Source organism: Annulohypoxylon truncatum, assembly GCF_022578515.1.
Source record: "Annulohypoxylon truncatum strain CBS 140777 unplaced genomic scaffold F4807scaffold_36, whole genome shotgun sequence".
Classification (NCBI taxonomy): Eukaryota; Fungi; Ascomycota; class Sordariomycetes; order Xylariales; family Hypoxylaceae; genus Annulohypoxylon; species Annulohypoxylon truncatum.
Genome location: NW_025953822.1, coordinates 276150 through 287727, shown reverse-complemented (window position 1 = coordinate 287727; position 11578 = coordinate 276150). Strand labels below are relative to the sequence as shown.

Here is an 11578-nt window from a genome sequence, read left to right as displayed (position 1 = left end):
TGAGCCGGGGCGGTGGCGCCTCCCAACTGTTACAACGTTCATGCAATACCTGCCCTACCATAGTTGGTACCTACTTACTTAGACATCTAGGCACTTAATCAATGCCGCCTAAAATTATATAATCAGTTGCCAACCAGAACTTATCAATTCATAGGATGTATTATTCTTATTGTCGCGATATCGTTCAGCTTCATTGGCGTTGAGGTTGTTCATTTAACCTATCCAGATGGGAATGAAATTTGCAGTTTAGCTACAGGCATCCTTGTGTTGCCTTCTAACTACGACAATTATCGTCGCTCAAAATACTAAATGAAGTACTAGATAGGTTTCCTATGCAGCGCGGCGTGTGGGCTTCTTCCTATTCTGCTGGTGGGTCCACGAACGGGATTTGATCGCGAAATTAAAAAGATCGAGGTGCGAACAAGACATTTGAGGCTCTTCTCCCGACCAAGGAGAGTTCCGGTAGCAACTAGACCGAGGGGTCCTTAGATATCCACCCGACTCTGCGCCATGTCAGATCGGTTTCCCCTGTCAGCTCAAAAAAGGGGTCATTCCTAAGATTTGGTACTCGTAAGCCCATCCATCCTTTCAGCTCCCTTCATTGCAATGTACGGTGAGATGTTGTGGAAATCTTTTTTTCTTCTTCATCTTCATAAGATGTTTATACTAGTAGCTTTTTGATCCTTAATAAAATGACCAACAGTGCAGGTGGGGAGTGAGGGGCGATTATTGTGACGACAAAATCTCATGGCCTGTTTATGTTGTACCAAGGTCCACATATCAATGCACTATTCAGGTGCCTTCTTAGCAATAAAACAACTAATACGAGCATTTCCCCGGAGTTAGATAACATGATGCCCGCTCTATTATCGGCAGAGCAGAAGCTTAACTCGACGTGCTCGGGAAGAAAAATAGTGGAATCCATATCCGACATGTCTCGGCTAGCTGCAGACTGCCGCAACTCGGCATGGGACGAGTGCAGTGGAAGACAGGGGTTACGACAACTGAATGGGCAGGTCGGTTTTCGTAACACAGGGCGTGGATTGTAGTAAGCCAACTAGGTAATGTAATCCAACATTACAACCGGACGTTACAGGGTTGTCCGGTAATAGTTGTCGAGATGGATAGTGGATAGGCTGATTGTGAAATGCGAGATATTCGAAGCGTCGGGCAACCGTAGCTCTATCCATCCGATCCGATAGGCCACGCTAGTGGTAAACCCAGAGATCGCGACAAGATTATGTAAGATAGCCCAATGAGGATTTGGGAAAAGGGTGGTGCAGGGTATTAGAAATGGTAAGGCAATGGTACTTTAGGCAGGCTCTGAGTTGACCTGCATGAGAACGTGATCAGACTTGGAAATGTGTTCATGTTGTTGCCCACCTTTTCTATTCAATATTGCTAATTATGTACCAGGTATCCATATAGTAACATTGGAGTTTCCAAGGCCTAACAAGCTCTAAGGTTCCATTGGAACATTTACAAGTTGTATTTTTCTACACTTCATCCAATGTTCTTAGTCACGTCAACAACACCAACCGGTCTTTTCCTAAATAGTCATCGCGTCGAACTGTCATGCGAGATCACCATAGTTTTAAAGTTAGACCTTACATGTGATGGACAGCCCTGCGAGGCTTCCCAGGCTTTCCCACTTTGGTCTGTGCGTCGGTTTAGACGCTGGGGTTTCCCGTTTTCCGTTAGGAAGTACTTGGGTACCTGTTGTTCCAAGATTAGTATGGATATGAGGAAAGATTAAGATTGCATATAACTGGCCGGATCGTTGTCTTTTCCAAGACTTTTCTAATGTACCTTATAAAATAGTTCAATTTATATGGACTATCATATTTTCCGTGTACGTTTGTTCAAACGTAATTGAGAGATTTCCTTACTTAATCTTTAACTTTTTTTTGAATCGTTTCAATTGCTCTTCTTCTCCTCCAACTCTCCAATTATATACATATTCAATACCGTGTGTATGACTGTCTGATACTGTTTATTTATACGGATCAGTGCACGGTCTCGGCCTGTGCCGGACAGCCGGGTTAGCGCGTTGTCTTGTGTGCCGGAAAACCGATCAAAGTCCAGGGAAATTCTTCAACCGTCATACTTGGCATTCAAGAAACGGTCGCATTGGATGATCGGCCTTCAACCACTTTTACATATTGTCTTTCAAAGGAGAAGTCGGGCGGAAGATGACGAGCCCTTCGTTCATTCCATGATTGAACAACTCTCTTCCTCACTCAAGCCTCAGCTCCAGCTACTGCTACTGCTCCTGCTACTGCTACTGCTGCTCTGTCCACGTCCAACGCGCGCATGATGAGCAGTAGCAGCTCTTCTAACGGCTTCGAGCTCACCACCACCACCAACAGCATCGCAACCACTCGGCACTCACATGATACGCAGAGCGACTTCCGTCGCCATGCGCTGCCAAGGAGGAGGGCTGAAGGAGAGGCAGGGCTGGACTCCCTGCCACTTGAGCTTCAGTACCTCATCCTTTCTCATCTAGATTTATCTAGCCTCATCACCCTACGACACACTTATCCCTTGTACCGCCATGTCATCACGCCTGACGTCGTCCGCAGGCAGTTCACTGCTAGGGATGGTCGCCCCGACCCAGTCCTACACGGTTGCTGCACTGAGTGTCTATGCATTCCAGGACTTGATCGTCTCATCGTGGATACGACGCGGCCCAGCCACACGTGGCGGTCAATCTGCTTTCGTTGCTGGCGTGATCGTTTAAGTCGTGAGCACCAGCGTAAGCACTGGCCGCTGGTTGAGATGGTGAACGGCGACTACGGCTATATATGCCACTTCTGCACCTGGCCGGTTCACAGCGGCGCCTCGAATAGCAGGATTAAGCAGTTGCACGCCCCCTGTAGGGTGAGGCGGCTTGTCGTCGTCGTCTCGTGGCTGATAATGGCCATCATACAATTCGGGCTCGGGATGCTGGCCGCCGTACTAGCCTGGACCATGTTCCGGAACTCGTCGACGGTCTTGATACCTGCAAGCGTACGGGCTCCTACCTTCCTTTCACTTCTACTCACGTCGGCATTCTGACGATTTGCGGCTTTTTTCTAGATCGACTTCGGCCTAGCGATATTGGCTCTATGCATTTTTGTGATTCGCGTTGGGACGACGAATGAGCAGACGTACACACGCGCGCTCGCCTCAGAACTGATCATCACGTTTATCCGCATCCCCCCTGTTACTTATACCGCGCGCGAGACCGTTATTTCCGAGACCACACAAGGCGGTCCGCTGCCCAAGTTCGGTTTTGGCGTCTTTTTAATTAACTTGTAAGTCTACTGGTGCGGCCTTCTACCTCAGTTGTCGTGACTATGATACTAAACACCTATCCTCGATAGGATATTCCGTCTTCTAGACATGGTCGGTTACACGTTGCTCAACTGCGGCTATGATCCGAGGAGTATCTTTCTAGGGGGGTTGCCTTTGAAGAAGAAGCTATTGTATGGCTTTTGTACGTTCATGGTATGGTTTGCGTTTATACCATTTTGAAAAAAAAAAATAGTTGTAATCAACGGCGTAAGCCTTCCGGCGCGTCACATCAGTAATAGCCTCTACAGGGCCACAATGTTGGCACATTTGCTGTCGACCCTCATAGCGTGTCTTTTTTCACCCCATCTTCATCATCATACCTAGGTAGCGTATCCTTTAAGGATAGTTGATCCGGCAACTAAAATTTACTATTAGCTAACATTGATGGACGTCCACCAATTTATTCTTAGCCTTCCAGCTGCATATGTTGATCGACACTAGTCCAACGCCAAGCCGCCTAGGCCGCCTTAGTTATTGTGCTCCCACGATGGATCTTGGACGGATCAGATGACCATAGAATTGTCAGTCCAAACAATTTGTTATACGTCGATGCATAATAGGCCATCTAAAGTGAACAAGGGTAACGTATTTTGAGCGCGACGAGCTTTCACGCGTTTAACATCGGTGGAACTACGAAGTTACAGTTGAATTAGTCGTCCCCACGAATAAGAGTAGTGGATTTGATATATATCAGATGTTACTGGTCGAGTAATACAGGCCCTGAACACCTTGAATGAGGTAGACATTCATGTTCGTGAAGCACTACACGTGTCCTGTGGGTCGTATTCCTCGCCAAATAGACAGTGAATTCTGGCTGATTTGGAGGTTCCTCACGATCCATCCTGGCTAGGCACTCATCATAACTTACCTAGATACATTCCAAGGCTATCATTATTAGGAGTCTCGGCCAGGTTATTCTTCAACCTATAATAAATATCACACCTATTACTATAGCCATAAATGAAAAGGAAGTTACATAGACGTATCTTACGATCCTTAACTGTGGACTCAGAATTTCTTACCTAGGCAACAACATTGCTCTCTTATCTCCCTATCTGGTCGCGCCCATGACAGAAACCATCCTCATGAACAAAGCAAGTGCGTATAGCATAATAGACATGGCCCTCCTCCGATTGGTTTCGTGAAGGGCTTACAACCACGATCTTGAGAGCTACCCTAAGATCTATCTAGAGAGTAATCTAAACCATGTCAATCCGATTAAATGTTTAGGAAACCGTAAACTAATATGGCGTTTCACTTTGATACTCATTTTCCATCTCCGGCCTTTAATATGCATTGTCCTTTGGCTTTGCTATTAGAATGAAAGTCTAGATTATAGAAATCATGTTACTTAGGTACCTATGTAGGTTCCCGGTGTCGTAAGACACTCATACAGATAAGTCGCTTTGTTTTAAAAGTGACTACTTCTATTGGGTATAAGTGTTACCTGGCCTGCCAGGCATCTTTACCAGACCTCTAAATTCCCTCCAGCCTTGTTTCACGCCATATTTTCATCGACCTCGCGGCACGCAGAGCAAGCTCTTTCGCTTCGCTGGTCGTCGCTTTTTCTGCCTCCTCAGGGAATCTCTTCTCCCAAAATAGCCACCTTTCCAGCGTCAACCCGGGCTTACCCTTAAATAGTGGGCCTCCTTCGATTTCATTATCATCGTCAGGTACCGGGTGTGGATTAGAAGCTAATTCTTCCACTAGAACCAGGCCGGCGTAGTCAATACACACGGCCGCTGTTGACAAATCTCTATTTAGCTTTCTACTGCTGCACGGTTTCTTTCTGCCTTCTAATGCCTTGCTCACCATCGCTATTGGCAGAGTATGACTAAACACATCGGCAGCTGTCAGTCTGGCACCGAAGGCATAAAACCGTATCCATTCCTTGTCTAATTCCAGCTGTATGTTCTCAAAGTCGGAATATTTAAAAAGGTTTATATGTTCGCTAAAAGCGGCATATAGGAGGGGAAGATCTTCCCACATATGCATCTGATTACTTGGTCAGCTTTAAGTTCTAAAAAAGACGGATAGGGGTAGGGTTGGTGGCTTTACTTACACACCAGATGTCAATTCCAGTATCAGGTAGCAACATAAGTTCCAGGATGGCATCTACCAACTTGTCCTGAGCTATATTATCGTGCGGTATCTGTTCCGCAAATTTGCAGATGCTCGACCAGAGGTAATCTAAGAATTCCCATAATTTGTTGCCGTCATTCGTGGGAGGCGCAAGGAGTGAAATCCTAGTGGCTACCTGCGCGGCGGTAGTACAACTTTCTGGTTGGAGATAATCAGTGAATATATTGAAGACAGGCTCACCATGACATCCTGAGCCTCCTAAATCAATCCTTTGCTCTCTCCTGTTTGCCATGTTTTGGTGATGAGTGCTTGTTTGTGCGTAAGGCAATTTTGAGTTAAAACTGTAGTCTTATGTAGATTCGATAACGCCCTCAGTGTGCGCACATATACACGTAATTATGCCGTGTATTGTATCGATTCACTGTCTTTGATCTTAACAAATAACTATAGGAACCAGAAACAACATACACATGTAGTGACCTAGCACGGATGGAGAAAGACAAGGTGTGGACACGCAAGTCAATTCTAGTTTTCCCTTTGTAAATGGGCAGGACAATGTTATTCAAGTATTTGAACATAGCATTTCATTGTGCCATTCATTATTGCAATTCCAAGCTAGCGTGACGGTGGAGTTACATATACCTTTTTAATCCCAAAGTCAACCCTTCGACAGGGAGTATTTCATATGCTCAGATGTGCCGCATCATACGAAATAGACGCATCAATTCGCGAATAGCAAAACCTCCTTATATTATTCAGTGCAAGATGAAGATGAAGGCCGCAAATGGCATGACGATGCAGCCGCCACTTGGTTTGATATGGTAGATGGGAGAGCTTTGTACGCTTGAAAGCTGGAACAACGTATCCAATCACCTAATGGCAATTGACTCGCAGTACTAACCTGAACCCGCCACTCAAAGGTTAGGATGTCTGGTAAGGAAAGGAATGACGAATACATTGTATTTTTCAATAATATACATAAGATATACAAAGCAAGGAACCATTTAAAGCCCGCGGAAAGGTAAGAAATGGCCCAAGTAAAACCAAAATGTAGATACGAAATGCAACCAAAACCCCCTAAGCAATGCAGTTCCAGCTCATAAGTCGTGATATCGTACAGGACTACCCCTGAGTAATAATACAGAAAATGCGATGAAAACAAACCCAACCGAATAATAAGTGATTACGCTCTCATGCTCATTAGTAAGAAGATGCAAGTTCCAGATACAAAATACAACACTTGTATAAACAATTAGAAAGGAGCAGGTAAGTGGTGCGATCAAGAGAGCAACTTGCTCTCTATCAATTCTGCTTCGACGTGAGGTCCAACACCATAGAATTCAAGATTGTAGCCATGCGTGCGCGAGACTCGTCTTCCGTGAGTGGGGTTGGGCTTTGCAGTGGTCTCAGATGTCGATCCTCAGCGTGGAGATGCGGGTTCAGAAACCGGTCCATATTGTAGCCAATATCAACAGGAGCATTGATCTTTGGTCTCTGAACCACTTCAGGGCTGACATCCTCTTGACTGCGATCAAAGGGCATTGTTAGAGATTCGATGTTCTTGTGATGTAATAGGGTGGGACTTCATCAAGGAATGGCCGCTAATAATATCACTAACTTTAGATAGTGGTCTGCGCGCGCTGAACCGTCGGCTTGGTCGTTATTTGCCATTTCGACGGTTCAGGCCAATCAAGCAATTGAGAAGCTAATTGAGTTTTCCAGCGATTTGGGTTTGGCCTCGATTAGCGCTCGGCTGCATCCGCTAGCAGCGTGGGACGGTTGTATGAACGGGACCCTGCGTGGGCAATCGTGGGGTCGGATACCTTAGATAAGATAAAGTAGGTACTTTTTGGAGGGGTTTTGTGTTTCGCGAAGACTTTTTTAGGCTCACGTTTTTCCTGCCCTTTCTCAACTAAATACATGCAACAAGAAGAATGAGAATGGAATGGGAACGAAAGAAAAGCGACGACAACGCGGTTCAGGGTATAGATCAACACAGAAGTAATTCAGCTTGTCGATCAAGAGCAATGCCTAAGAGACAGAATCACGGGCCAACCAGGGATTTATGTAAAGAACCTCCAAGGCATGGGATAGAAGAGCTATCGAGGTTGACCGCGTGGTACACCCTGTGATAATTCCACAATCCGCGAACTAAATTCTCCCATCTAGTCTCGACCCCCATGACACAAGAATCGGCAATTCCAAAACCCTGGTCCTCCAGGAGAAGGAAACATCATCTATTGACGTATTTTCGGGGAATTATATGATGTCATCGTGGTTTCCCTCAGTCCCATCGCCTATACCTAACTTCGCCAGACTGGGCCACACGGGAGGATTGGTGACAGGCGACTGTGAATGGCTAGAAGTTTGAGGCTGATGGGCTACTGAAAGCTTCCGCTCAGGTCCAGATTCAGAGTTACTTTGGCCCCCACAGGCCGTGCTGATCCCATTCCCGTTTAGAGAAGTAAGTCAGCAAGCCAACCCGACCAACTTTTTCAATATGGGCTGATTTCTTCTCCCTCGTTCGAACTCTAACGTACTGGTGGAAGTGAGTTGCTACGTATGAGAAAGGCCGACCGGGCAAACTAGGATCCTCATTCTCATGAATAACATCATAATCCGGGTTCTTCCCCATCAAGTGCCTAGCGGCCTAGTCCTCGTGACCATGGCCACAAGGCGATCATGTCCTCATTTTTACTAGAATATTGATTTAATCGTCCCTAGCAAGTGCTATGATCTATAGGTATTTCGTCAGAATCGATAGCGGCTTCGCTTTGCTAGGATCACTTGAACGCCTTCCCATAGGAAACCCCCACGGAACGACGACGGGCCACTGCGAAGAAACTCGAAAAATCGAAGCTCACCGAACGACAATGACGTCGATTCGCTCGAAACGTCACAACAGATCACTATTTTCATTACTTAAAAGAGATGATGTAGGTGTAAGGAGTGCCATGAAGTTAACTATCAGACTGGGATCTAAAGGCACACGTTGGCTGATATGGGATTGTACTTTACCGGAAGGCCTTCAGCTGTCGAGTCTAGAACTCAATGCTATGTGCGAATGGCGCCCTGAGACGAAAGATGGCTAATCGGCGAGAAAGCGATTTGATAAAATTGAGTGACACAACATTCAGAAAAAAGTCTAGAACTGGCTGCTACGTCATGGGCACGCCAAGCCATGTGCGCGCGCGGAAACACAGCCCCTGGACGCTTGATGACAAGCGTATGCAGGGTAAAGAGGACCCCTAAAGTGGTGGGATCGGGAACAGGGGCCTAAGCGGGATTTCGTAGATGGATTTCTTGCGAAATTCGATGCTCCGCAATCGCAAAAGCATTGCATGCGAAGCATTCGATATGGGATCCTACTCCTCCGGCCATTCCTCCGATGGCGTTTCCCGCAGCCAATCAATTGTGGCGGACATGGTTTCCGATACTTAGCAGCGAATCAGACCATCATTATCTATAGGTAAGCTAACGGCAAGAGAGCCGTAATTCAGGCAGATCATAAGGCGGACACGCTAGCTAGCAGGCTAGTCGCCGCAATGGATGCCTATCAAGGTCTAATTTATTTACCTCCAGCTGCCCAAATACGTCAATGTCAGATTGCCAATTTCATACCATCCACGTATGCCTTTGAGCGGACGGGAAGGGGGGGAAGTAGAAAGAGAATTAAGAGGCATATGGCCCAACCAGGAAATATACGTTCGTCACACAGATCTACCGGTCCAGACCTTACACCTTCCGTTCGCATTGCTGCGGAGGGTGCCACAAAAGGCGCCGATCCGTTGAATAAATTTTACAACACCGTCGTTACGTTACACGATGCGCATATCCAATACATGGTCTTTTTCATACGCAATGTCTGCCTCGAGAGATTCTGGGCTTCAAGTATGACCTGATTCTGATGTCAAAGTGCATTTGGGTCGTATATAGGCGATTTAAGAGTTCTTAACGCCGGACTTAACTACACCCGACTCTAGGAGGGATTATACGCCGCGTGAATCGAGATATTGCGTCACTAGAACTTCGAGGTATGCCAAGAAACATGCATTGTCGAGACACACGACGCGATTCACAAGGCTACCATTTCCTTTAAACCCTACCGCTATGTACATACAACTCAGGACGCGGCCGGCTTCTTTTTGACGGTTGCCACCACAAGGCTCGTCGCGCGAACCAATCCTTACCCTGCTTTTTGGTAATCAAGGCCGAGAATCATGTCATTTCTCTTCCCTTTTCCTTCAAAGATTTCCGAACGTCCAAGAGCTCTCCCACGAATATTTTTGGCCTGGCCCGGTAATCTGCTTCTCGACACGTCCCCATTCAGGGCTTCGTTAATACCATGTTAGCTCTTACATCATACGCAGATCGATGCTTATTCTTTCGCCTTCAGATCCGAAGAAGAACTAAGGCACCTGAAAATGAAGTATAGGAGAACAGGGGTTGCTCTTACTGATTAATGCCATCCACATAATCTTGTGCCTCGATAGCAACACAGGAGCTCCTAACCACCTTGCGGTTCTCCTCCGTGCCCTGCGTGCTCTTTAGGTCGGCGGTCCCGTCCATCCAATTGCACGAGTAGACCACTACTCCGGACTGGTCTGTACGTAAGTCGGCGGTGATACCAGAAAACTCACTGGCCAATTGGACAACAGCGGCATCCTCAGGTGCATCTTCAATCAGGAAGTAGCCGTTATAACCCTCGCAGGCACCGCCGCCGCCGCAATTACCTGCGAACGTGGGGTCGCCTCGCGCATGGCCTAAGAATAGGCCGGGACGGCTCGTAAAATCGTTGATGCTATCAGGTTCCGCCGTGGCGATTTTCCCCGTGGGCAGCGCTCCATCATCAGCAACTAAATACCTCTTCGAGTAGGGTAAGTACAGCGTATGGTTCCAGATCTGCAACGTGTCGGGGTTTCTGTACGCATCCAGGTTGAAGTATGTATGGTGGGTCAGCATGAGTGCTTTACCACCCGAGTCTCAAGTCAGCGAGGTAAGCACCAAGATACTTCGCGAGGACAACGTACGGGTCTTGGCCTCGGGCGACGTCGCTTCCATCAAGATCTTCCACGTGCTTTTACTGACGCTATACGTCACCTGCCCCTTCACGAGGCCCAGCATGCCTTGGGACGAGTTGGACGCATCTCGTACGGTGAAAGTGATAGAGTCCTCAGTTGCGGCACTCACATTCCATACGCGATACGACCAATTGTTCGTACCGCTGTGTAAAGTGTTGGTCCCGTCGTTGATCTGTGTCGTATAGGTCGTGTTGTCGATCGTATACTTGCCTTTCCCGATGCGATTGACATAACGGCCGGGGATGCTGTTGTACACGGGATGCCCTGGGTCCTCCGCTAGAGTCAGAGTTAGCTACTCCTCTGTTAACTAAAAGTGCGCGGGATCTACGAAAGGGGTCTATTCACGATAATAGTCTATGTCATCGTATCCGAGTACCACGTCAACATCCTCTCCATTCTTATCCTTGACGAATAGGTTGGTGAGTGTAGCTCCGTAAGGGATGAACTAAAGCTCCGGAACGTTAGCATGTCCATCCACTTCTCTTTCGAGGGTTCGCCGCCCGACCTTTGCTGTTATCCCCGACGAGGATATGGTGTATTTTCCGTCTTCCCCTGGACTTGGAGCTTGGGAAACAACAGAGGTCGCTGCCGCCAAGACCGAAAGAGCAGCTATAGAGCACCACATCTCTTCAATCGAATCCCGTCGAGCGAGCTTAGGAGGTAACTATCACGGTTACGGCTTCAGGTGATGGGAGAAGATCAGGTAGCAAGCACACGCACGAGACACCCTTCGAGAAAGAAGAGACACTTGGCTTATTACTACCTCTACCCCAATACCTATATATCCCCTCATTCTATATTTTTCCCCTTTAAATAGCTACAGCGGGGAAAGAGCAGTACGCCGACTTGTGCGGCTGGCTGGGCCGCGCGTGTAGGAGGAACATCTTTTTACTCGTACCATACCGAGAGAGGCGACTCGGGACCAGTCCGGGGCGCATGGTGAAGGGATGGGGGCAAAATAGCCTGATATGGGCTACAACCAGTAACGTCACGACATTCCCCGGCTTTCCCCTAGTGGGAATAATGAGGACAATACCCAGAAGAACCGGGGTAAATTCAACCTTAAAAATATTAGATAG

The 11578-nt window shown here is 47.2% G+C and overlaps 4 protein-coding genes across 4 annotated transcripts; 1 reads left to right on the top strand and 3 right to left on the bottom strand.

Annotated features, from left to right (window-relative positions):
- Positions 1-1813: 1813 nt before the first annotated feature.
- On the top strand, positions 1814-4080 carry F4807DRAFT_440214 (uncharacterized protein). The gene is made up of 3 exons (XM_047999282.1): positions 1814-3009; positions 3079-3296; positions 3366-4080. Exons 1-3 carry the CDS (start codon positions 2314-2316, stop codon positions 3514-3516), a joined length of 1065 nt encoding a protein of 354 aa, XP_047850712.1. The 5' UTR covers positions 1814-2313; the 3' UTR covers positions 3517-4080.
- Positions 4081-4812: 732 nt separating this feature from the next.
- F4807DRAFT_463956 (uncharacterized protein) lies at positions 4813-5710 on the bottom strand (the record flags this gene model as incomplete). The annotated part of the gene is made up of 2 exons (XM_048002048.1): positions 4813-5331; positions 5399-5710. The coding sequence occupies 2 exons, from the start codon at positions 5708-5710 to the stop codon at positions 4813-4815; spliced, it is 831 nt and encodes a 276-aa protein (XP_047850711.1).
- Positions 5711-6720: 1010 nt separating this feature from the next.
- F4807DRAFT_463955 (uncharacterized protein) lies at positions 6721-7089 on the bottom strand (the record flags this gene model as incomplete). The annotated part of the gene is made up of 2 exons (XM_048002047.1): positions 6721-6943; positions 7037-7089. The coding sequence occupies 2 exons, from the start codon at positions 7087-7089 to the stop codon at positions 6721-6723; spliced, it is 276 nt and encodes a 91-aa protein (XP_047850710.1).
- Positions 7090-9425: 2336 nt separating this feature from the next.
- On the bottom strand, positions 9426-11279 carry F4807DRAFT_240312 (galactose mutarotase-like protein). Its single transcript, XM_047994276.1, has 5 exons — positions 11005-11279; positions 10845-10944; positions 10449-10775; positions 9875-10385; positions 9426-9750 (listed from the first exon to the last, which is right to left on the bottom strand). The coding sequence occupies exons 1-5, from the start codon at positions 11122-11124 to the stop codon at positions 9663-9665; spliced, it is 1146 nt and encodes a 381-aa protein (XP_047850709.1). The 5' UTR covers positions 11125-11279; the 3' UTR covers positions 9426-9662.
- Between the last annotated feature and the right edge of the window lie 299 nt (positions 11280-11578).

Excerpts from the sequence above, each read along its gene's own strand:
- F4807DRAFT_240312 (XM_047994276.1), bottom strand. The coding sequence starts at position 11,124 with ATGTGGTGCTCTATAGCTGCTCTTTCGGTCTTGGCGGCAGCGACCTCT. Across the intron at positions 10,776-10,844 it reads CGATGACATAGACTATTATC|CGGAGGACCCAGGGCATCCC; the intron begins GTGAATAGACCC and ends CTCTGACTCTAG. Across the intron at positions 10,386-10,448 it reads GTCGCCCGAGGCCAAGACCC|CACTCATGCTGACCCACCAT; the intron begins GTACGTTGTCCT and ends CGGGTGGTAAAG.
- F4807DRAFT_440214 (XM_047999282.1), top strand. The coding sequence starts at position 2,314 with ATGATGAGCAGTAGCAGCTCTTCTAACGGCTTCGAGCTCACCACCACC. Across the intron at positions 3,010-3,078 it reads CGGTCTTGATACCTGCAAGC|ATCGACTTCGGCCTAGCGAT; the intron begins GTACGGGCTCCT and ends GCTTTTTTCTAG. Across the intron at positions 3,297-3,365 it reads GGCGTCTTTTTAATTAACTT|GATATTCCGTCTTCTAGACA; the intron begins GTAAGTCTACTG and ends TATCCTCGATAG.